General features: G+C 32.0%; 3 protein-coding genes across 3 annotated transcripts; 1 reads left to right on the forward strand and 2 right to left on the reverse strand.

Annotated features, from left to right (window-relative positions):
• Positions 1-269: 269 nt before the first annotated feature.
• GR (glutathione reductase) lies at positions 270-5,304 on the forward strand. Its single transcript, XM_016349223.3, has 10 exons — positions 270-802; positions 939-1,164; positions 1,359-1,637; positions 1,728-1,904; positions 2,285-2,338; positions 2,433-2,581; positions 3,986-4,049; positions 4,148-4,318; positions 4,413-4,550; positions 4,910-5,304. The coding sequence occupies exons 1-10, from the start codon at positions 429-431 to the stop codon at positions 4,949-4,951; spliced, it is 1,674 nt and encodes a 557-aa protein (XP_016204709.1). The 5' UTR covers positions 270-428; the 3' UTR covers positions 4,952-5,304.
• A 550-nt stretch (positions 5,305-5,854) lies between these two features.
• On the reverse strand, positions 5,855-10,077 carry LOC107645240 (phospholipase A1-Igamma2, chloroplastic). Its single transcript, XM_016349221.3, has 3 exons — positions 9,161-10,077; positions 7,050-7,516; positions 5,855-6,290 (listed from the first exon to the last, which is right to left on the reverse strand). The coding sequence occupies exons 1-3, from the start codon at positions 9,926-9,928 to the stop codon at positions 6,044-6,046; spliced, it is 1,482 nt and encodes a 493-aa protein (XP_016204707.1). The 5' UTR covers positions 9,929-10,077; the 3' UTR covers positions 5,855-6,043.
• A 7,597-nt stretch (positions 10,078-17,674) lies between these two features.
• On the reverse strand, positions 17,675-20,151 carry LOC107645239 (phospholipase A1-Igamma2, chloroplastic). The gene is made up of 3 exons (XM_016349220.3): positions 19,594-20,151; positions 19,116-19,515; positions 17,675-18,454 (listed from the first exon to the last, which is right to left on the reverse strand). The coding sequence occupies exons 1-3, from the start codon at positions 20,004-20,006 to the stop codon at positions 17,750-17,752; spliced, it is 1,518 nt and encodes a 505-aa protein (XP_016204706.1). The 5' UTR covers positions 20,007-20,151; the 3' UTR covers positions 17,675-17,749.
• Between the last annotated feature and the right edge of the window lie 5,583 nt (positions 20,152-25,734).

Raw genomic sequence — 25,734 nt, forward strand, 5'->3', positions numbered from 1 at the left:
TATGAAATCACTCATTCCAAAAGCGTAACCTGACAAAATAATGAAACACTAATGGTCATATCTCTAATACTTTTTAAACCTCTATTGTATACATTGTATGCTTAGGCTATTAGCTCCTTATACTTTCTCTTTAAATTTTACTTAATAAAAAATTCAAATTAATAATTATAATTTCACTAACAATTTAGACTAACTTGAAAATAGATAATTAATTAAAGAGTTTACTTTTGCAAAACATAAATTACTACTCATTTAGTCGTAAAATTTGCAAACTTGACCTTTTGGACTTGGGAGAGTTGATAACCAAGTAACTTACTTCCAGATTTTAAAAAGGAATAAAAGAAAGAATACGAGTCCAAATTAGATTTTGTAGAACGCAAACCTCTAAAAAGGAAGAAGAAGGCGAAGGGGAATCAGTAACGAAAAAGATGGCAGTGGCTACGTCTCTGACAGTCACAACTCCAAAGAAGCTCTCTTCTCTCTCTTCTCTCTCTTCCCCAACCCTTCACTCCCTCTTCTTCTCTAAAGCACTTTCCTTCTCTCCCTCATCCTCCTCTTTCCTCTCTCTCCGCAAAACCCTACTCCTCTCTCCCTCTCACCACACCCGCACCCGCCGCCGTTCCTTCACCCTCTCCGCCTCCGCCAACCCCCATAACTACGACTTCGACCTCTTCACCATTGGCGCCGGAAGCGGCGGCGTCCGCGCCTCCCGCTTCGCTGCCAATTATGGCGCCTCCGTCGCCATCTGCGAGCTCCCCTTCTCCACCATCTCCTCCGACGTCACCGGTGGCGTCGGCGGAACGTGAGTTCTCATTACACTGTAGCCTCGTCAATGATTGAATTTCAGACTTCTCATGCATTAGTAATCGTTGCTTACTTGCTTATGCGACTTCGTGCTGGTTTTTTCTTTTTTTTCTTTTGTTTTTTGTTCAATGTAGATGTGTGTTGAGGGGATGCGTGCCGAAGAAGCTGCTTGTGTACTCTTCAAAGTACTCTCACGAGTTTGAGGAAAGTAATGGTTTTGGATGGAAGTATGAGAGTGAGCCAAAGCATGATTGGAGTACTCTGATAGCTAATAAGAATGCTGAGTTGCAGCGACTCACTGGTATCTACAAGAACATTCTGAAAAATTCCAATGTCCAATTGATTGAAGGCCGTGGAAAGGTAAAGGCTTTTCTTTTTCGAAGAAAAAAAAAGCTGAAAAGCTGAGGTTTTGATTGAAAGAGAATGCGAATTATGATATCTTAATGCATACACACACTAAAATATGGTATAGGTTTCGGTTTGGAATGGATGAAAGTATGAAACACTAGTTTGTTGTAATGTATGGTGTTAATGGTTTTGTAAATCACTCCCAGATTGTAGATCCTCATACAGTTGATGTTGATGGGAAGCTATATACTGCCAGACACATTCTAGTTTCGGTAGGGGGACGCCCATTTATTCCTGATATCCCTGGAAGTGAACACGCCATAGATTCTGATGCTGCTCTTGACTTGCCTTCTAAACCTGAGAAAATAGCTATTGTTGGTGGTGGTTACATTGCATTGGAGTTTGCTGGCATATTCAATGGTTTGAAGAGTGACGTTCACGTCTTTATTCGGCAAAAGAAAGTTTTGCGGGGATTTGATGAAGAGGTAAACAGCATTCCTGGTACTATGCAATTGAGTGAATACTAGGTGGTACTATTTTAATCTTCTCATTCAAATTATGATCCGTGTCTCCAGATTAGAGATTTTGTTGGGGAACAGATGGCTTTAAGAGGTATCGAGTTCCATACCGAGGAGTCGCCCCAAGCTGTTGTGAAGTCAGCCGATGGTTCATTGTCTTTGAAGACGAACAAGGGTACTGTGGAAGGTTTCTCACACATTATGTTTGCAACTGGTCGCAAACCTAATACTAAGGTATGAATTATATGTTCCTGTTTTTTTCTGTGCAGTATGTTTGATCACACAATTCAGTGCGGAAAATGAAAATTTACTGTGTTTAATGGATGGCTCTATTCCCTTTAATAAGCATTCAGGATTTAAAACATAATTCTTTTTCAAAACATTACAAATTGATCAGAATTTTTTCTTTCTCCAATAAATTTCAAGTGAGAATGAACATAAAAAGTTTGAAACTTGCGTTCAAATACATTATGCACACTTTTAGCTGGATTTTTTTTCTTAAGTGTTGCATGCCCTTGAGGTTTATATTTTTGATTCATCTGTGAAACTGTTTTCTCTTTTTCATGCATGGAACAATAAGAGAGTTGTGCTTATGACATACAATTTCATTGCAGAATATAGGACTGGAGTCTGTTGGCGTGAAAATAGATAAAAAGGGTGCAATAGAGGTAGTTTACAGTTTTCATCAGTTTTCTGTAGAATACTTATTCATGAGATCAGCCATTTTCATCATATTATTTCTCTGCATTCACATTCATCCAGGTTAATGAATATTCTCAATCATCAGTTCCTTCAATATGGGCAGTCGGCGATGTTACAGATAGGATAAATCTGACTCCAGTTGCTTTGATGGAGGGAGTGGCATTAGCAAAAACGCTGTTTCTGAATGAGCCAACAAAACCTGAATATAGGTATCTGTTGCATAAGGCATCATGCCATAATTATATTTTACCTGTTGAGTAATTAGTGTGTGCATTGTAAATTAAGTACACAGCATTAAGCTGAAATAGATAAACTATTGGTATGGGATTCTTATACAGAAATTCATTAATATTCTTTGGTAGAACGGTCGAGATGGGAAAGGGGAATTATTGGATATGTGTAGCTCTTGTCTTGCTGGATTTTTTTCCCTACTTAAATTAACTGGAACATTTAGAAATATGCGTCTTGGCCCCCCCTTGAACTGTTGAACTTTTGCACTTTCACTTAGAATTTAGAAAGCATGCAATTCGAACTCTACAAACAGGTGGATTTCACCTGCCACTCTATCGAGCTAACCAGAGCACTACTCAAATTAACTGGACCTTAGAAAAATGCATCTTGCCCCCCTTGAACTATATGGTTTAGGGACTAAAGTTAAATAAGTAGAAGTTCAAGGGAGTAAAATGTACTTGCTTTCTATTAAAAGAATGTCAAACTTATAATAAGGAAATAAAGTTTTGGGGGTTTAAAGTTGTACACTTTCTGAATTCTGGGGTTAGATTGCATTTTTCCCACTGCTCGTTAATTCTGTTTATTTAATTTTCTGTTAAAAGAAAAACAGAAAAGGGGGGGGGGGGGTGGTGGAATCCACAATACTATAACAAAGCTGTATTGCTTCTATAATGTGAGCTTTGGACCAAGAATTAGGTTGCTACTTTTTTCCCTGTAGGCTATATGTTCAAAGATTAGAAACAGTCACTTTGTTTGTGGGGATAAGGCTACATACATCTACCAAGTGGGAGCCTCATGCATTGGCTGCCCCAGGATAAGTGTGAGTGTGTGACATTACACACTTATATCATCAAATGACTTATAATTCTTATAATTGGTGTCATGTTGATAATGAATCCCCTTTTTGTGACTAGTGGATCCCAAATTTTAAAATCTATAAACTATAAATATCTATCTTTTTAATTTCTTAAAGTCAATTTATGATAATCATGAAATGAGTCTAATTTAAAATTTTATGAGGATGCCACACATGATAACCAATGGTAGATTAATTTTGAGAGATTCAATTGTATAAAATTGACTTTGATTCACACGGATATTGATGGCTCTCACTCATATTATTATATTGGAGTTCATGAAACCATTTTCTTGTATCTTAGGACTATATTTTTAATCTAGAATTCCTAATCATATTTGAAGAAGATTTTGAACTGCGTTTGATATTCCATTCATTAGTGCATATTTAATGTATTTTCCCTGTTTTCACTGTTTCTATTAATGCTAATTTGATTTCTAAGTTCCTGGTTGCTGCTAAGATTTGTTTATTTCTTTTTTGTGGTTCATGGCTTCCTAACTGTTAGTTTATGTTCTTCTTTTTCAAGTTATGTTCCTTCTGCTGTGTTCTCCCAACCACCAATTGGACAAGTTGGTCTTACTGAGGAACAGGTGACAGAAGTCTTAACCGGTTGAAATTAATTATTTTCTATAGTTTTGTTGACTTTTGCAGATCCACAGATGCATAACAGTGTTGATAATTTGTGCAGGCTGTTGAACAATATGGTGATGTTGACATCTTCACATCAAATTTCAGGCCACTAAAGGCTACGCTGTCTGGTTTACCAGACCGGACTTTCATGAAATTGATAGTGTGTGCAAAAACCAATAAAGTTCTGGGTTTACACATGTGTGGAGAAGATTCTCCTGAAATTACACAGGTCCTTGCAATTGTTGCTACAACTGTTTCTAAATTTCTTTTGGTAATGATCTGTGGGTCTTCAATTCACTTAGTCTTACAATTGCTTAAACCAGGGGTTTGCGGTCGCCATTAAAGCTGGCTTGACTAAGGCAGACTTTGATGCTACTGTGGGGATTCACCCAACTGCAGCTGAAGAATTTGTTACCATGCGGACTCCTACTAGGAAGATTCGAAAGACTAATCCTTCTGAGGTCAGTGAAGGACTCTAATCTGCTAGAATATTTGATTCTCATCTTGGGACACATGATGCCGTGTATTTTGGACAACAAAATGAACACTTTACAGTAACATATAATAAATTAACTCCTTTGTTTTGAAGTTGGGAATTCAAAGCCTCTAAATATTCTGCCATCCTCCTCCCTCAACTTACAGAGAGTCCTATGCACCTAATTAGATGCTTGTCTCTATCATATCAACAGTTTTTGCTGTCTTTTCTTTTAATGTATGTGATTAATTATTCATGATGCCAGTAAGTTCTTATTTGCTGGTGAAGAAAATCTATTAATAAACTTCTAGGGGAGTAATGATTATGATATTTAATTTATTCCAGGGAAGGAGTGAGTCTGAAGTCAAAGCTGTAGCTGGAACTTAACATCAATACCCTGCTTCTATTGTCATTCTTAAAGGAAACCTGCTGGTGCTTTAAAGGTCAAGATTAATATACTTTTTGAAAAGTACTTCTGCCATATGCCCCAAAACGCTGTGCTTGTTCTTATACTGCAAGCATAATAGGGCAGAAGAACCAAGTTTTGTAGTTCTGTGAAGCTGTTAGAAATCTTCAATTTGTATGTTTGCAACGTTTTAATAAATATTACCACATGAAATTATAAGGTGATATGTAATTTCAATAAGTTGTCTTGTGTATAACGTTGAACCAAGCAGATTGTCATTATGTGAAATTTTAATAGTAATCAAAATATAGAAAAGAAAAGGAATTCAGAATGATATGTGGCAGCTGAGCATTTCACGAGAACAACACGATGTATCCTGTTGTGGTTCGTTTGGATGGATTCTTTGATTTTATGATGTAATTATGCCATGCTGTTGAGGCCAGAAAGTAGGCAAATGCGCCTCTTGTAATTTAACCTGTTTCTCTTTCATTCCCAGGCCCCTTTCCTTGGAATAAGTTAGTGGTATTTATGATTTGACCGATCTCTACTCTGGATCTATTTTTATTTTTTGGGCTTGCTATGGATCCATTTCAATTACAATGGTTGAACTTGTTTTGGGCCTGGTCGCTTTTGGAAAAAGGAAAAAGAAAAAAGAAAACAAAAACGAACAAACAAATGTCCTTTCCCTCTTGTTAGTAATTTCTTCTATATTTACACTACTATTGATTGACTAGATATGTTTTAATATGAATTCCACAAGATGATTCAGTTGAGCGAATCCACTTCTTATGGTATGGTTGTTTTAAGAAGTGCTATACTTTTATATCGCAGCATCATTTTTTGTAACGTTCTCATGTTTAGTCTTGAGAACAAAAAAAAAAAGATTTAGCATCGAACTTTGGATTTCTATAAATATCACATCATGTAATAATTGTTTTCTCAAATATTACAACTAAACAGCTGTCTGTAGCATTATGGAGGAGTACTACTTGTAATTTTGTGTTTATTAGTTTGTATAACACTTATTCATTCATAAAATGAAGTCCATGCGCTAATTAAGCGAAGAGTTTGACTCAAGATTGGGATTGAAGGAGGCCTAGTTGGTTGAGATGGTGATCAATATCTTCCGGGTGGTCGACGTGCCTTGGGCGCTCCGGCTGCCTCCAGAGACCATCCGAACTCCTGACCAAGCCCTTGTTCATGTCCTGCCACCACACCGGTGGCACTGAGTGTTTGTCTTTTACAAAATCACAGCTCTTGTTCACCAATGCAACGTCCCTCCCAGTCGCTGACTTAAATCCAAGGTTGCTTCCTTGGTATCTGCACTTACATTCACCTTAATGAAAGCTAATAAAGTTTTGATTTAAGAGTAGTTAATTAACAATGTAGTTATCTATCCAAAATTTATAATAATTACATAACTGCATCACTCTTAGTATGCCTTTCGCTTAAAATACATATAAATATATGACACAGACTTTATCCCTTGTAAAAAGCCCTAAGAAACTAGTTTTATTTAGGTAAATCAAGAATGACTAATATAAGGCCATCAAAATAAAAAGCATCAAACTTAAAACCAGAGGTATATGTTGCTAATGTTAGGTATCTTTTGCGGTGATGAAATATCCAAATATATAAAACACACTGAAATGTCTTATTATGTATGGGATCCCATGGTCCTCCTGGTCCCCCTCAACGCGTGACAAATGGGATCATATCATATTTAAGATGCAGGGTCCATGATATTGATTCATGTAATTATATTTCTATCGAATAAATGACCATTTGTATTCATAAAAGATGAAAACGCTGACATATGTACTCACATTAGATTGAAACTAAACTTGTACCCATACAAGATGCCTACATGGTACTTTTGTCATACAGAAGGCATCTTACATGGGTACAAGTTTAGTTTCAATCTAGTGTGGGTACATATGTCAGCGTTTTCATCTCTCATAGGTACAAATGGTCATTTATTCAATTTCTATCTGTATAGAAAGATGAGACTCATGAGTTGCATCACACATACATTAACAAAAGTAATTAAAGCAATTAAGAATGAAGTAAATTACTAACCCATCAATGAGATGCAAATAAGCCTCCAAGTTATGAGCACAAGAAGCATCACCATTAGGGTTCAAATCAGGTGAGTCCCGGTGGTTCAACTCCAGCTGCACCCCAACGTGAGCGTAGCTCCAAGGCAACCACTTGAACAGCCTGTACACCCACTCCGGCGAGCTCTCGTTGATGATGAACCCCGGCGACTTCGGAACAATGTCGTGAGTGTTCACAACCCTAAGCACCTTCACGCCGTGATCCAACTCCAGCCTCTGCTTGAACCTCCAGTTTCCCACCCTCGGACCGGCGAACGTGATCACGGAGATGTGGATGCCGCTGCCGTCTTTCTTGACGTTTAAGCCAGTTTCTGCCAAGTCAAAGGCGCTCAGTACGGCCAACGCGCTGCCCAAGCTGTGGCCGGTGATGGTGATCGAGACTTCCTCGTCTTCGTACTTCTCAACCAACTTCCTCACCTCCGAAAGGATCTAATTCATATCACCATATATTCATTTCATACTTTTTCTTTTTAATTTACTTCTTCAAACTTAAACACACATAATTTCTTACTAGAACTAAAAAGAACTGAAAATAAATGCCAAACACCCCTTATTTGCTAGGAACCGGCTTCAGCGAACTCGTGCCAACTTTTTAATGGACTAAACCTCGAAAATAAAAATGAGTTAATATACAATTATATATAGATGTTTCTTCTGTTAAGTATTGAAATGTTTCTTTTTCATATTGAATGGATGTTCTTTTATATATTTTTTTGAATTTTTTTGTATTACAAATGTGAATGTTTTTATTTCTTTAAGAATTTTATATTTTTTTTAAAATTTTATAGATATCTAATTATTTTTGCCAAAATATAACTAAATATTTCTTTTGTTAAATATTAGGATGTTTTTTTTCTATTAAATAAATATTTTTTTTATATTTCTGTAATTTTTTCGAAAGCAACATTTTTAGTTTCTTTTGGTTTCTGGATAGGTTAATGTGAGGGAGAAGAGGAAGGTTTTTATAGGTTTTAATTAGATTTACTTAATTAATTTTAAATTTTTAAAATTTTGAATTTAAAAAATTTAAAATTAATTATTAATATAATTATAATTAATTAAGTTGTTCCATTTTTGCCTGATTAGGAATAATTCCATATACTTTTCCAATTTTTATTTGTATTCATTTCTACCAAAAAGAGGTTTGTGTCTGGGAATTTTAAAATAATTATGCAACACTACATAAAAAAATTAATCATTAAATCAGTTATTTTTATAAAATATATTAAAAATAAATTAAAAATATATATATCTATAGATAAATATAAAAATTATTGATTTGATCGTTAATCTTTTCATACATACATATATTCTTTTATTTCAAAACCGGTTAAAAAATAAATAAAAGTTAGAGAGGCCGGCAAATTGAAATACTAATACTAATATATATATATATATATATATATATTAGAAGTTAAAAATTAATTTATTTGACAGTGACCACTACTCCTTGGAGATAAGCAGAAGCCGCCCTTAATTTGTTTATGTCTAATGTCCAAAAATTTCAAGCTACAAAAATTTATACAATCTCACTAAATGACCAATAAAAATTTAATCAATAACAAGTTAATAAATATTTTTAAATTACACTTTATATTAATTAATTATTATTAATTAATAAATATTTAAAATTATTTTTTAAAAAATATAAAATTAATAATTATTAATTACAATTATTTAAAATTAACTGTTCTACTTTTCCAATCTTATTATATTGCTTTTGTTATTTCCCATCTGGTAATTAACGAAATATTAAAATTTGTTAATCACACATGAGTGTGCACATCCTAGCAATTGCTTTTATGTGTATGTTTTCCATTCTTATTATATTTTTCATAAGAGAAAGTCTAGAGGCGAGTATTTTTATTAAAATTTGATTAGCACTTAATTATTAAAAAAAAATAATTAATCCTACACCATTAGATGTCATCTCACACCATTAAAAATATTGATGTTAGCTAAACATCACAAATTCTACTAGCCCCTAACACTCCTCTTTTCATAATATCAAGACTCATCAAGAAAAATAACATGCCCTAACTATATAATAGTTAAGGCTAAACAGGAATTAACCTGGTGTCTGGCAGAGTATTTGCAGAAACGGCACTGCGGGGACTTATCAGTGTAAAGATCCATGAAGCCCGCCTCCACCTTCACCCCTTGATCGCCGCAAGGAATCTCCGGAGATAAAGGCCTCAAGTAGTTCGTGAGATCCGCCAGCCACTCGGTGTGCGTCACCGTCCCCCTCCACGCAATGGCTATGTCCCTCCTCCCCAATCTCTTGCTGGTTTGGTCGTCGGAAACGGCGATGTAGCCGGCCCAGTTGGCCCTGTCGCTCCACATCTTGTGAGGGAACCTGGACCTCTTGAAGAAGCTGGGCAGGCTGACGTTGGCCGTCGCGTAGATGTAGCGTGAAACGGTGTATCCCATGTGCGTCATGTCAAGGTACTCGAACAGCTTCTCATGTGGGTACCTGCAGCTTCCACAATACTTGGAGTATGGGTCGTAGTCGAAGGAATCATACGTGGCCTGTGCCATTTCGCCGTACCGGATGATCTCAAGCCGCAAGCCAGGGTCCAACGGGTCAAGAAGCCCGGCCCACTTGTCCTCGCCGTGGAGCTTTCGCCATATGGATGATATGTCGAGTTGTTCTTGTTTCGGGGGCATTGGTCGCTCTGGTTTGAGTTGGGTGCTTATGGCTTTGCATGTCATGATGCTGGGTTTTCTTGTGGTGGTGACTAGGGTGTGAGATGATGAAGATGGTGCTGGTGCTGCTTGTAGTTTAGGGGGATTCTTGGCTTCCAAGGTAACCACCATGTTTGAGATTGGAGTGGTGGCCATTGCTATTATTTTGATCTTTTGGAATTAATTTCGAACTTGCAAGTTGGAATTAATGTAAGCTTCTTTAATTTGGAATAATTACTAGATACAGGATGTATATATAGTATGATACTTATTTTTATTGGCTATGGTTGAGCTTGTGTTGATGCATGTGTATTGATGCGTCTGCTACTATATTTATAGTTAGATTTTTTTGATTCATGATTTAATTTCTTTCTTTTATTCCTATCCTTTAATTTTGTCCTTCCTCAATGTTTTCCTTTTCCAAATTATAAACGTGTCAATTTGAAACCATTTAATTGGGATGGTGCATGCATGATTGATGACGATGATGACTAGACCAACCAAAAGGAAAATTCTATAATAATATCCAAGTGAAAACTCAAGTGCAGTCAATTTGACGTGAAGTTGATAATTGAGAGCAGTTAAATAATTTAAATAATTTGACTAAATTTTTATCTAATGGCTTTTAGTTATCAATTTCATGTCAAGTTAACTGCACCTGAGATTTCACCTAATATCGATATTACAATTATGGTAGTAGAAAACCTCATCGTTCTTATAAAAAAAGGATAACCACCTCATTTTATAGTTGAATTTGGAATAGAAAAATTGTACTAAGGTTAGTAATAATTATAAAATCAACTTAATAAAATTGTGAAAGAATAGGAAAATAAAAGAATTGTGAAAGAAAAAGATGAAGAAATTTTATTGATTATTGATTGAATGAATTGTAAACTATGAAGGTAAAACTAAGTATATATAGAGTATTGGCCTATGAAAGATAAAATTAGATAAAGATAAGATATAGATAAAGATAAAGATAACTATAAGATAAGATAAAGACTAAATTATAATTTAATTTGTGTATTCTGTTGGGCTGAATTTGTGGGCCGTGAGACGTCTTTATTGTTGTCATGGGCTAAGGTGGAAGAGTGGTTTAATACGCCCCCGCAAGCTGGAGGATGAAAGATGTCAAGAACACTAAGCTTATTCAGATTAAGATGGAAGGGTTGAGGAGACAAAGGCTTGGTGAAGATGTCAGCTAGTTGCCCAGAAGAGGGAATTGGGAGAAGTTTCATCACTCCAGCTTGAGCTTTTTGTCGAACCAAGTGACAATCAACCTCTAAATGTTTGGTCCGTTCATGAAAAACCGGGTTAGCAGCAATATGAAGAGCACTCTGATTATCACAATATAAAACTGGTGGGCGAATAGGAGAGATGCGTAAAAATTGTAACACATTTATTATCCATTGAAGTTCACAAGTTGTGTTGGCAAGTGCACGATATTCTGCTTCCGTGGAAGAGCGGGCAACGGTGGTTTGTTTCTTGGTCTTCCAAGAGACTAAAGAACTGCCTAAGAAGAAACAATAACCTGTTAAAGATCGCCGAGTGTCAGGACATCCGGCCCAATCAGAGTCACTGAAGCCGAGAAGCTGAATTTCTGATTCCCTTGGAAAGAAAAGTCCTTTGCCGGGACTAGTTTTCAGATATCGTAACACATGCTTGGCAGCTTGAAGATGAGATTCAGTAGGAGATGCCATGAATTGACTTAATTGTTGAGTAGCATACATGATGTCCGGTCGAGTAGTGGTGAGATAGATAAGACGGCCAACCAAACGACGATATACAAAAGGGTCGGATAGCAAGGGACTTTGGTCTTGATATAGTCTTGTGGTACTATCCATTGGAACAGAGGCAGGTTTAGCACCTAATAAACCAGAATCCTCCAAAAGATCAAGACAATATTTTCTCTGAGATAAGCAAATTCCCTTCTCTGATTGAGCAACTTCAATACCCAAAAAATATTTTAATGGGCCCAAGTCTTTAATTCGGAAGTGTTGGTGTAAAATAGACTTGATGGCAGCAAGTTCAGAAATAGAATTACCAGTGAGAACAATGTCGTCAACATAGACTAAAAGGATAGAAATTTGATCACCAATGAATTTGACAAATAAACTATAATCAGATGAGGTCTGCTGATATCCATGAGATAGCAAAAGATGAGAAAGTTTGTCATACCACATACGACTAGATTGTCGTAAACCATACAGTGACTTTAGTAGCTTACAGCATTGATTCGGTTGAGGAGATATAAATCCGGGTGGCAGAGTCATATAAACATCCTCAGAAAGATCCCCATGTAAGAAAGCATTATTGACATCCAACTGATGTATAGGCCAATGCTTCATAGAGGCCAATGCCAAAACTAATCTGATAGTGGCAGGCTTGACAACAGGGGAGAAAGTTTCCAAGAAATCAACACCTTCAGTTTGAGTGAACCCTTTAGCCACAAGGCGTGCTTTATATCGATCAACTGAACCATCAGGCTTGCGTTTGATGCGATAGACCCATTTACAGCCAACCGGCTTAACCCCTGCAGGACAATCAACAAGACGCCAAGTTTTGTTCAGCTCAAGAGCATCCAACTCATCTTTCATAGCACTGCGCCAATTAGAGTGTTGATTGGCGTCCTTAAAAGACTTTGGCTCAACGTCAGAATGTAGAGATAAAAGAAACTTTTTATGTGAAGATGAAAGAGAAGAAAAAGACATGACTGAAGATAAAGGATACTTGCACTTTGAGGGAGATTGATTTGTAGAGATGAGAGAGGAATTACACAAGTAATCAGAGAGATATGCTGGAGGTCGGTGAGGCCGGTTGGAATGACGAGGATGGGGTTGCTCAGGTGGTGAAGAAGGTGACGGGGGATGAGAAGGTGATGGTGGGCTGGTGTCTAGTGTTGAAAGGGATTCGGTGGTCATGGGTTCAACTTGGTTAGGAAACGATAGTGAGGAAGAAGGAGAGGTTGTTGGAGAAAATAAAGAACTAGGTGGAGTTGGGTCAATGGGTATAGGTGAGGGTTCAACTGGAAGACTAACTGAATCTTGTTTTTGAGAAGGTGTGTTTGGCAATGTTGGGCTAAGTGTCTGGAATTGGACATTTTTTGTGACTAAGGGCAAGATCTTTTCATAAAAAATTACGTTTCTAGAAATCTCAATTCTTTTATCTTCTAAAACATAAACAATATACCCTTTAAAACCAGATTGAAAGCCAATAAATACAGCCTTTTTGGCTCTTGGATCAAATTTTGATCTATTTGCCATTTGGGTAGAAACAAAACATAAGCATCCAAAAACTTTAATGTCATGATAATTTGGTGGAAGATTGAGTAAAATCTCAAATGGTGTTTTAAAATTAATTGCGGATGATGGAACTCTATTAAGTAAATAAACAGCATGTCTAACAGCATAAGACCAAAAAGATGATGGTAAATTAGATTGAAATATAAGAGCACGAGCTATATTCAAAATATGTTGATGCTTGCGTTCTACCCTTCCATTTTGTTGAGGAGTTTCAACACAACTACGTTGATGAATAATGCCCTTGGAAGCATAAAAATCAGGTAAAATAAATTCTGGTCCATTATCAGAACGAATAGTTTTGACTTTGGAGTTGAATTGTGTTTCAATTAAAGTAATAAAATTTTTTATTTGATTCTGTACTTCTCCTTTTGATTTTAATAAAGTAACCCATGTAAAGCGGCTAAAATCATCAACAATAGTAAAAAAATATTTATGATTATGAATAGAATTTTGTCGAAACGGACCCCAAATATCAAAGTGTAATAAATCAAAACTTGCATTGGCTTTGTTAAAACTTTGAGAAAAAGAAAGTTTCTTTTGTTTAGAAAGATGACAAATGTCACAAGCCTCGTCATGATGCATAGAGATAAAAGGAAATTGTTTATGTAAATGATTAAGTCTTTGCCCAGAAAGGTGTCCTAAACGAAAATGCCATATATTGGAAGGTGTAATGGGTGGAGATTGGATGGAATTTATGGAGTGTGTAGTGGATGAATTTTTACCGGAATTAGGTTCAAAGACATATAATCCCTCTCTCATTCTGGCCAAATCAATTGTCCCCAAATTGTTGCTCTGTAGAGTGCAAGAAGAAGATGAAAAAGTGAGTTCACATATGAGTGCTGAAGTAATTTTTGAAACAGAGATAATATTAAAGTTGAAATGAGGTAAATAAAGAACATCATGAAGAACCAAGGATGGTGAAAATTGAACGATGCCTTTATAAGAAACAGTAGTTCGAGAACCATTTGGTAAATGAACAATAATAGGAGAAATTTGTGTGTAAGAAATAAACCAAGACAAATTTGATGCAATGTGATCTGTGGCACCAGAATCAATGATCCAAGTATTCAAGAATGAATCTCGATTTGAAGAATTGTTAACAGTAGAAAAGGTATTGAAAGAACAAAGATAATGAGTAGTTAGACTTGGCAGAAGCTCAAGTTGGTTTGAAGGACGAGCTTCTTCATTGAAAGGAAGTGCCATGAAAGAAAAGTGTTGGGCTGACGAAAGGTCCAAAAGAGACTCCGGATGAAGTTGCTGGTGTGCCCTTTCTCCTTGATCCATGGATGTCAGCAGAGCTCAAGAGGAGCTCTGATACCATAATAAAATTGTGAAAGAATAGGAAAATAAAAGAATTGTGAAAGAAAAAGATGAAGAAATTTTATTGATTATTGATTGAATGAATTGTAAACTATGAAGGTAAAACTAAGTATATATAGAGTATTGGCCTATGAAAGATAAAATTAGATAAAGATAAGATATAGATAAAGATAAAGATAACTATAAGATAAGATAAAGACTAAATTATAATTTAATTTGTGTATTCTGTTGGGCTGAATTTGTGGGCCGTGAGACGTCTTTATTGTTGTCATGGGCTAAGGTGGAAGAGTGGTTTAATACAACTTGCAAATTTTTCACCGCTTTACTAAAGGATATTGAAAATTCAAAGAAAATTCAAGTAATCATAGATGTTGGTTTTTTGTTAAGAAACATTTCTAGTTGGTTAATTTAGAAAGTCAAAGCTATGAAAATATGAAGATAATGTCATCAAACAAGTGGTAATATCAAGTTGTAATTTCATATGTTTCTGCCGCCAATGTTTAATGTTGATTTAATAAGTTCTGAAAGATGTGAATTGCAATGTAAGAACTGCCAATGATAAACATAATTATCTTATTTAAATAGATTGCGGTAAATTTTGTTTTCAGTTGTTAATATAATATTTTAAGGTCCTCATCATCAACTGAATGATTAAACTTGTTGAGCTTGAAATTTAAGTATATTATTATCGAATTATGAGAAGTAACTTAGAAAATAACTACATTTAAAAGGTTTTATTAAAAAAAAAAGTAGTTAATAAAAATAAGTAATTTTATGCAAAATAGTTGACAAAAACCAAATATAAATGTATTGATTTTTATAAAAGGCTATATGTAAACTAAAAATCAGTAATTATATATTATTTAATTTATTTTAATATATATTTAATACAAATAATTAATTTAATAATGGCCGGTTTTTAAGTATAGTTAACGTAATTATTATTTATTTTTTGAAATATTTTTTTAAGTATAGTTAACCCTAGGAGTGAATATAGAGAAAGAGAATCTGGGAAGGGAAAAAGGGAAAGTGGAAGAAGAGTAGGAAGTGACTGGTTAATGTTTTCGTTGTTGGATTTGTTGTGTCTTTGAAGATAAATTTACCTACACTTTAAAAGTGTGACCTACAAAAAAAAGATAACAATTTAAAAAGAAACAATGTTTTTAAATAAAAATAAATTCTATAATTTAGTCTCTAATTAAAAAAATATATTTTTTATAAAGATAATTATTACGTGGGTAACTTGAAAGAGATGGATTGAGATTGAATGAAAGGTCCAAATGTTAGAAGAAGGTAGTTTTCGACTTGGTTTAAGCGTGGGAACCATTGTCCAAGTTGTGCATTGGATGGAATGAGGGTATGGAATGGAGTAGTATCTGCAAAGACATTCTGATGCCTAAGTTAGCAAATGGTTTTAAGAATGTTTAGAATTTATTGGAACTTAGCTTTGAAACTTAGTTTTACTTGGGTGTGTGTTAAGTGTATTTATAGGTGATGATCCAATAACCATCGTTGGAGTCGTTTCACTTCTAAAGGTGGATAACCGTTCCTTTATCTTAGAGTTGTTAAAATATTTCTTCTAAAAATAGATGAGAGATTTTAGAGGACAATTACTTATTTAAATAAATATTATTTGTCAACTTATGTCAAATCCAACCACTTCAAAGAGGTCAGATAAATAATAAAGGTCAATTTTTAGATTGGAGTTTTTTTAAGAACTTGGACTATATTATTAGACTAGGAATAAACAATAATTACGGTAGAATCTTAGTTAGAATATCCATCCTCTTTTTTATAAATTTTGTCTGACTACCTTAGTTAAGTCTTTCTTTTAACTTTAGAATTCATAGTATATCTATAGAAGTTTATTATTTAAATAAGACTTTAGTTAAAGGCACATGTTATTTATGATTATAAATTAAAAATGTTTAAAAAGGATAAATTTTAAATATATTTATTAAAAAATAAAAACTTTTGTTAATAATAATCTTAAGTCTTAACCTAATAATTAAACACTTTAAAGTTTACCCGTAGAAAGAAATAGATTAAAAAAACGTGCGCAATTGAATAATCAATAGCGTCATGTTATATGTACAAAAATGGAGCTGAATACGAATTGGGTGAGGGTTGTCATCAAGGAGATTATTCTAAGCATACCTATTTTGGAATTGGTTCATCATTAATTCGCACTTCCAGTTAAAACCTATTAATTAAAAACTAGTCTCGTATCGTATGTCTAATCTAGAAGAAAGTAGAGCTTAATTGCATTTGTTTTTCAGCAATAATTTCAGCCACGTGTTTTTCACGGTTCCAAACACCAGTGTTTGACTGTCCATTGATTTATGAGAGCCATTTAGTAAACACATTTAAAACATTTTTTTTAATATTTTTTAATAATTAAAATTTAATATATATAATCAATTAAACTATGTTATTTTTGTCAAAATTATATCAAACAAATTAATTTGGCCAAAAAAATAGTGAATTAAATTTTAAATTGATCTAAATTAATATTATTTTTTATAAAAAATAACTACAATATATTTGTTATAGAAAATGACTAAAATACTCCAATTATACATATTAATTTTGAAAATCTTAAATTCTAACTCTTTACTTATCTGCCGTAATAGGGTTAGAATGATCTAGAAATATTATCATGAATGGACCAATAATATATATAATATTAAAAAATTATACAATAAATTATATAGTAAAATGTATTACAAAAATATACCGAAAGAATATATATTTTAACGTACAAAAAATATGTATGTACTCTTTACTAACGAAGTAATCGATTCATGTCATAAAAAATTCATCAATAATAGAATCTGTGTCAAGTTTTTTAACAATTTTATTTTCAATATAATTAAAAGACAATTAACAACAAATTTATCTTTCATTTTGTTTTTGAGTTATTATTCACAACATTCATAGCTGAAAAAGATCTTTCAGTTAAAACAGAAAGAATTAATACCAAATTAATCAAAAAAGACGATTACAAGAAAAAAAATATATTTTATAAAATATAAAAAAATTTATTTATTTAAAAATATTAATAATAATATTTTTTTATATTTTTTAATATTATTACTTACTTTTAAATAATAAAAAAATTTTATATTCAAGTAGGACTGAATTTTTATTTATTTTATTTGATTTTGATAAAAATAACATAATTTAATTAATTATATATATTAAATTTTAATTATTAAAAAAAAAAAATATTTTAGACATTTTTTATCTTAATAATTCTCTATCTTAGTGGCTCTATTGATTTATATGTGGATATATGACGCATGTCTTTTATATTTAATTGTATTTGAATAAATACTTTTTCATAAGTAGGTATCTAGAGGAGGCCTAGTTGGTTGAGATGAAGATCAGTGTCTTGAGGATGATCATGAACAAGTGTAGGGCGGTCAGGCTGCATCCATCGTCCATGTGGGCCCCGAACAAGGCCTCTATTCAAGTCTTGCCTCCAAGCTGGTGGCACGCTCTCTTCATCTCTCAGGAAATCACAGTCCTTGTTCACCAACGCCACGTCCCTCCCACTGCTCGACTCAAATTCACGCTTCCTCCCATGGTACCCGTCAAGCAAATGCAAATGGGCCTCCAAGTTATGGGCACAAGCACTATCGCCATTGGGGTTCAAGTATGGCGAGTTCTTGTGGTCCAACTCCAGGTCCACCCCAACGTGTGTGTAACTCCAAGGCAGGCCCTGTGCCAGCTTGAAAAGCCACTCTGGCGAGGTCTCATTGATGAGAAATCCCGGAGACTTTGGAACCATGTCGTGAGTGTTGTGAACCCTAAGCACTTTGACGCCGTGTTTGGATTCCAATCTCTCCTTAAACCTCAGGTTTCCCACTCTTGGCCCCGAGAACGTTATAACCGACACGTGTACGCTCTTGTTCTCCTTCTTCACGTTCAACCCCGTTTCCGCAATGTCAAAGGCGCTTAATATAGCCATGGCACTACCCAAGCTGTGACCTGTTATCGTAACACTCACTTCTTCATCTTCGTACTTCTCTATCAGCCGTTTCACCTCCGCCAGTACCTGATAAGTGTGGTAATAGTAGTGTGTTAAAGAAGGTGGAGGTGGAGTTGACTTCACGTGAAGTTGAGCCGTTAAATGATTTAACTGATTTGATTAAATTTTCATGTAATGGCTCTCACGTAAAATATAATTTTCATGTAAAATTATATTTAATGATATAAAATTATATATTTTTCTTTTATTTATTAAATACCGTCAAATTTTAATAAAAATGCTAATTTTTTAGATTTTTTTTTAAATCTTGCATGATTGTTTAATGGTAAAAATTTAGGTGAAGTCGACTTCACGTGAAGTTGATATCTAAGAGCCGTTAAATGATTTGACTGATTTGATTAAATTTTCATGTAACGGCTCTCATGTATTATCAACTTCACGTGAAGTCGACTTCACCTAAATTTTTACCATTAAACAATCATGCAAGATTTTAAAAAAAAAATCTAAAAAAATTAGCATTTTTATTAAAATTTGACGGTATTTAATAAATAAAAGAAAAATAAATAATTTTATATCGTTAAATATAATTTTACATCAATAAAAATATTAATAATAATTAATTAAAAATTATAAATCACAAAATTTGCTAGTGCATAACACTTCTCAAATTAAAAAATGGCTCCTCAAATTCAAAAATGGCGTTATTTCTGATAATTATGAATGGTACCTGCTGTCGGGCAGAGTACTTGCAGTATCCACAGCTGGGTTCTCTGTCAGTGTAGAGATCTAAGAACCCCGCCTCCACCTTCACCTCAGGGTCGTCGCACGCCACCTCCGGCGATATCGGCCTCAGGTAGTTCATCAGATCCGCCACCCATTCCACGTGCGTCACCGTCCCCCTCCACGCAATGGTTATATCCCTCCTCCCCAGCTTCTTGCTCGTCTCGTCGTCGGAAACCGCCACATAGCCTGCCCAGTTTGCGTGCTGGCTCCACAATTTGTGTGGCCACCGCGATCTCCTGAAGAATTTGGGCAGGTTGATGTTGGCCGTCGCGTAAATATAACGACTCACCGAGTAACCCAAGTGCCTCATATCCAGCAACTCGAAGAATTCTTCTCGAGGGTACCTGCACTCAAATAATCTTTCTGTTAGATACGGAATTTAACAATAATAATTTCGATCAATGAAAACTTATAATTTGCACCTGCAGCTTCCACAATACTTAGAGTATGGGTCATAGTCGAAGGAGTCGTAGCAAGCCTGTGCCATCTCGCCGTAGCGGATGAGCTCTGCCCGAAGGCGAGGATCCATTGGGTCCAGAAGCCCGACCCAGTTGTCTTCGCCGTGGAGCTTGCGCCACACGGAGGATATGTCTGGTTGTGGTTGTTTTGGGGGAGAAGGTGTTTCTTGGAGTTCTGTGATGGTGGAAGATAGAGATGAATTATTGGTACTAGTAGTGGAGGTGGTGGCCTTACATAATGTGGTAGAATTAATGGATTTTCTTGCGGTGGTTAAAGATGATGATATGGATGGCGGTGGTTGAAGTTTGCGGAGATTAGCATTATTGTTGGGTTGGAATGCAATGAGCATGTTTGCGGTTGAAGCCATGACCGCCATTGTGATTGTGATTTTGAAATTATTGGTATTCAGAAGAAGGGGAAAGGATGTTATTGTATTCTAGCTATATGCCTGCTTGATTGTTTTGGGTTATTATTAGAATGCGTATCATTTTTATAGAGAAAAAAAATTAGATTTTATCTCTCTATAATAAAAACTTGAAGATTGTTAGTTAAAAATATAATTCCTTAGTAAAATTGATAATAAAATTTTCATATACGTAAGCATATCTATAACTATAAAGCACAAATTAAACCTGGGGTGGTTCCTACATCATTCTATTAAAATGATTTTCAATTAATATTACTACTCTTAGCTTACAAATTTATGAAACTTGGGTTATTGATTATTTCAACTATTGGTATATTAACCTTTTGATGAGCTTGATATATATGTTTGGATACACATGGATAAGACTAAAATATTATATGAAATGACTAAAATAGTCCTGTGATTCCAAATTTTTTACATCAATACAAATTAATTTAATAAAAAATGAAAGTACGTAGGAGTACAGACGGAACTTGAAAAAAATATTTGAAGAGGCAAAAAATTTTAATAAAAAAATATATTAGTATTTATATTAAAATAAAATTTATAAATATAATTATTTTATTTTAAAATTTATTATTAATATGTAGCAATACATATGGTTAAGATTAACAAAAAAAATAAATTTGAGTTTGATTAATAAAAAATTTTGTTTAAGTTAATAAGCCAAATTAATTTTAAATAAAAAATTAATTTAAAAAAAATTCATTTTTACATGAAAAAACAATTAGTTTTTTCATATAAAAATCTATTTTTATTTAAAAAAAACTAATTTTTTTTATCTAAAAACTGATTTTTCTTTATAAAAAACTGATTTTTCTTTAAATTATATAAAATCAATTACAATTTATAAATTATTTTTTAGCATTTTAAAAGATTAATTTTACTTTTGCTAATATTTATCTTTCAAAAGTTTTAAAATTAATTATTTTTATTATTATTTTTATTACAAATCAAATAATATAATATAAGGTTAAAATGGTATTGAAGTAAAACGATAAAAAGAAAAGAATTATCTACCCCCAATAAAAAAATTCTACAGAAATGAGAGAGTACCTGGAAAAGAAATAGATAGAGGAAGAACAGAAAGAAAAAAGTATCCTGAACAACGCAATAGGAAAAATAAGAAGGGGTAATAGTGGAAAAAAAGGAAAACAAAATTTATAAAATTGTCCGTGTTCACTCTTTCAAATCCCGTGTCCATCATTGTCGTTCGTGAAGAAGTGGACACAAAAGTATAAAAAACTGTCTCGGACACAATATGTCCACTATGTCTCTGCTTCCAAACACTTTTTAAACAAGTGTTGTCCATGTCTCCATGTCCTGCCCCCGAAAACAAACGCTACCTTAGTGTCTTGTCCATCGTATCCAAACACAATACACAAAAGATAATTTTTAGTGTCTCCGTCCTATTATCTCCGTTTCAGTGTCATGTTCTGTCCTGTCTCTAAAAACAAACGCAGCCCTATATATACCTTAGCTTTTCTTCCATCATTAATAATAGAACCACTTAAATAAAGATGTTAAAAATATTTTTTTAATGTTTTTAAATAATTAAAATTTAACATATATAATTGATTAAATTGTATTATTTTTATTAAAATTAGATACGACAAATTAATTTAGCCAAAAAACTAATAAATTAATTTTGAACCGGTTTAAATTAAATTAATATTTTTTATAAAAAATGACTACAATATTTTTATTATACAAAATAACTAAAATGTCTCTACTATATATATATATATATTAAAAACTCTAAATTTTAACCCTACGATAGAGAAAAAAAGGGACTAAAATTTAAGATTTTCAAAATTAATATATATAATAGGAGTATTTTAGTTATTTTCTATAATAAGGATATTGTAGTAATTTTTTATAAAAAATAATATTAATTTAGATCAATTTAAAATTTGATTCACCATTTTTTCGATTAAATTAATTTGTTTAGTCTAATTTTAACAAAAATTAATACGATTTAATTAATTATACGTATTAAATTTTAATTATTATTATAAAACATTTTAAAAAACAATGTTTTAAGCGTCTTTATCTAAGTGACTTCCATAATAATATTGTTGTTTTATATATACTAATTTTCAACTATCAATTTATCATGTTAATTAAGTCCAAACTGCTAAAGTTTCAGAACATTGAACTTAAGTAAAGAAAAAATATTTTCTGTATACTAAGTTCTCTTATATTATTTATTATGAAATTAATAATCTTAGTTAATACTTCTGAATTTTAGTTTGACTGTTACTCAAATATCTTAACTACTTTTATCTTAATTTTAAGTTTTTCATTTCTCCAATGATTAACATCCACAAGCATCTAAATTATTGGTGCTGAAACAAAAAAAGTAGGTACGTATATAGATGGTCCCTAGATATCGATGGATATTGTTTATCTTAGAAGTAGGATATAATAATTTATTCAGAACGTGATTCACGGGTAATTTTAGAGAAAATTTCTTAAAAAGCCATAAAAATGATTTCCAAAGATAACAAAATTTTTAATAAAAAATAATTTTTTTGGTCTTTAATATTAATTTTTATGATACTGATTAATTTTTTTATTAATATTTTTTTTATATTAATAGAATAAACTTACTTAACATGTTAAATTATTGAATTATCTGTTAAGAGTTAATTATAATTAACAAATTTTTTTTAATTAGAATCTCATTGTCTTTTAGATAATTATAAAATTTATTTAATTTTTTATTTTTGCTACTTTTACAAATATATTGACTAAATTTATCGTGCAAAACTAATAAATATTATTGATTTTTAAATTATTTTTACTTATAAAAGTAAAATAGAAGATATATTAATGATTAAATCTCACATAAGTATATTCTAAAGAAAGATCGTTGATATAACTACTAATTAATCTCACAAAATTAAATATTAAAGATCAAAAAAATATTTTTTAATTTTTATTAGAGTCTTGTAGTCTTTAGAAGAAATTATCAGGGCGAAAATTAGTTTACCCGTAATTTTACGATCTTGTAAAATAAAATTATTAAGTGAATACATTATTTTTAAAAAAAATTAATTATTTTTTATGCATTTTTTAAAATTTATTTTATTATAGTAATAAATTATTAGATTAACTTAATTTAAATTTAATTATCAAAATAATTTATTCATATAATATTATTGATAAATATTCACAAGCTGGAGATATTTTTGGGCCAAGTTACGTAACGAACCGGTAATGATATGATCATTGATGGCATCTCAACTACCATGTTTTCATAAGAAAAATAGCCAGGAAAATAAAAATAATATTATTTTAAATTGAAGAAAAATCAAGGGGAAGTAAGTTTTCAGCAGAGTCAAAATTAAAATAATTAAATCTGCCTTTTTTTTTTTATCAAAAATAAGAAGACTCAAACTCATGACTTCTTAAATGAGTATGGAGAGACTATAAATAAATTTGACCTTTTCTAACTTCCTTAGTACTAAATACTTGTTATATTTCTCAATGATATCCTTTCAGTATTGATTTTAAAACATTCTTTTATTACTTGGAGGAATTCGTAAAACCTGTTTGAATTACGGAAAAACAAAAATTTGGTGTCTAAACTCTAAATATTTGAGTTGAATTTATCGAAAAAGCAAAAAATATAAATGTGAAACACATCTTTTAGATTATATTTAGACTGAGAGATATAAATTAAGAGATAAAGACTAAATTAAATTTTTATATTATATTTAGTATAAAATATAAAAAATTAAATTATGTCTCAATATATATTATGTTTAGTTTAAGATAGATATAGAGATTAAAGAATATATTTAAAATTTAAAAAATTAAATAAAGATATTTTTAAAAAATATTATCAAAATATCAATTTTTTTATTTTTAGAAATTTCAGTTTAATGTATTTTCATTTTCTAAAAATACTAAAAAAATTAAAATTTTATGATTTGAAATTAAAATTTTAGTTTTAATTTCTGATTACCAAATATAATACTTAATCTCAATTCTAAAGATGAAACACCAACCTTTTATTTGTGTCAGCTAAATTGTAAACATACTAACAAAGACCATGAATAAGTACAATCTAATTGTCATCACTCTTTTAGAGTGCATTTGTTTAAAAAAAATAAAAAATATATACTAAAATTATTTTATAAAATATAAAAATAAAATTATTTTTTTATAACATTATATATCATTTCTTTCTTTTTTTTTTCGTTCAAACATATCTAAAAATCATAAAAAATTCACTCAATTATAGTAGCCCAGTTTCAATGCTTGTTATTTGTGCTTATGTGGTGCGACGTGATGAATTATCCCATGAAAGATAGAGATGGATTATCCCATGCATGCATATTCAATTCTCGCCCATCCCTATCTTGTCTCCAAATTATTGTCATTATTATTGGCGTTTGTCCCCAAATTATTATCTTTTGATGGAGAATTATAAAATACTCGCACAATTAATAAGAAAAAAAGCTATATATTTTCCTTACATTTGATTCATTTTATTTAAAAAAAATTATTATTACTGTTACTATTTTGTTAGTAAATGACTAGCTAAATTATATATATTGGTCAAATTGTGAAGAAAATAGTGCTCCCCACTCTCCTTCCTTGTTCTTGAACACTCAGATTTTCCTTGATTGGATCATATAAATATATTATCACATGGCATATTCTCAACTAAACTGTACTAAAAATCATTGTGAGTGAATCAAAATTATTGTTGCAATGAGTTGTACGTAAAAAGGAAGAACCACAGATGCTGATATTTTCCAATCTTTTATTCTTCTTTTTTTTTTTCAAAAAATAGTAGATAGTACATGAATGGACAACTCACAAATCCAAAAGCTGATATTTTAAGCCTATAAGAAGTTATTGATTGGACATTTATTTTACCGAGCAAATAGCTAAAATCGTCGTTGAAAGATACTCTGATCTCCATTTTGGTCATTAAAATATAAAGTTAATCGAAATCGTCTCCAAAAAATACACGATTGGTCACATTAGTCCTTCCGTCAGTTGGATGATGATGGGTCACGTTAAGTGCCACGTGGCATATGATGACGTGGGAAGCTAATGCCACATGTCACAAGATGATTGGTTGACGTGTCAGTTCAGTGACACCTGGCATGCCATGTGTTAGGTCAGTGACACATGGCCATGCCACGTGGCACTTGACATGTAAAAAAGTTATTTATAATCAAAATAGTCCTTGAAAGTTAAGACGTAAGTCATTTTCATCCCTGAAATTTTAAAAATTAATCAAATTAGTCCTTATATAATTTTTTTTCTTGATAATATTAAATTTAAAATATTTTTTGATACTACTAATTTTAATAGAAACGTAATTGACAATCAAAATATTTTTCTTAGACTATTACATTTTGCTGGAATATATATATATATATATATATATATACTCAAAATTGAAATGTAGGTATTTGTTAACCTAAACAAAGTTATATGCTTAAAATCAAAACTTATGTATGTTAACCTAAATGAAAGTAATACCGTAATGAAAAAAAAAAGATGTATAAATTTTTATTAACTTTGTTTAGGTTAACATACATAAATTTTGATTTTGAGCATATAACTTTGTTTAGGTTAACAAATACATACATTTCAATTTTGAGTATATATATATATATATATATATATATATATATATATATATATATAT

This window comes from Arachis ipaensis, chromosome B6 (assembly GCF_059453495.1).
Source record: "Arachis ipaensis isolate K30076 ecotype BB chromosome B6, ASM5945349v1, whole genome shotgun sequence".
Lineage (NCBI taxonomy): Eukaryota > Viridiplantae > Streptophyta > Magnoliopsida > Fabales > Fabaceae > Arachis > Arachis ipaensis.

Coding starts and splice junctions, on each gene's coding strand:
- GR (XM_016349223.3), top strand. CDS start 429: ATGGCAGTGGCTACGTCTCTGACAGTCACAACTCCAAAGAAGCTCTCT. Junction 1,905..2,284: donor GTCGCAAACCTAATACTAAG/GTATGAATTATA, acceptor ATTTCATTGCAG/AATATAGGACTGGAGTCTGT. Junction 4,319..4,412: donor ATTCTCCTGAAATTACACAG/GTCCTTGCAATT, acceptor TGCTTAAACCAG/GGGTTTGCGGTCGCCATTAA.
- LOC107645240 (XM_016349221.3), bottom strand. CDS start 9,928: ATGGCCACCACTCCAATCTCAAACATGGTGGTTACCTTGGAAGCCAAG. Junction 7,517..9,160: donor AATACTCTGCCAGACACCAG/GTTAATTCCTGT, acceptor GATATGAATTAG/ATCCTTTCGGAGGTGAGGAA. Junction 6,291..7,049: donor TATTTGCATCTCATTGATGG/GTTAGTAATTTA, acceptor ATGTAAGTGCAG/ATACCAAGGAAGCAACCTTG.
- LOC107645239 (XM_016349220.3), bottom strand. CDS start 20,006: ATGGCGGTCATGGCTTCAACCGCAAACATGCTCATTGCATTCCAACCC. Junction 19,516..19,593: donor AAGTATTGTGGAAGCTGCAG/GTGCAAATTATA, acceptor ATTTGAGTGCAG/GTACCCTCGAGAAGAATTCT. Junction 18,455..19,115: donor AGTACTCTGCCCGACAGCAG/GTACCATTCATA, acceptor CACACTTATCAG/GTACTGGCGGAGGTGAAACG.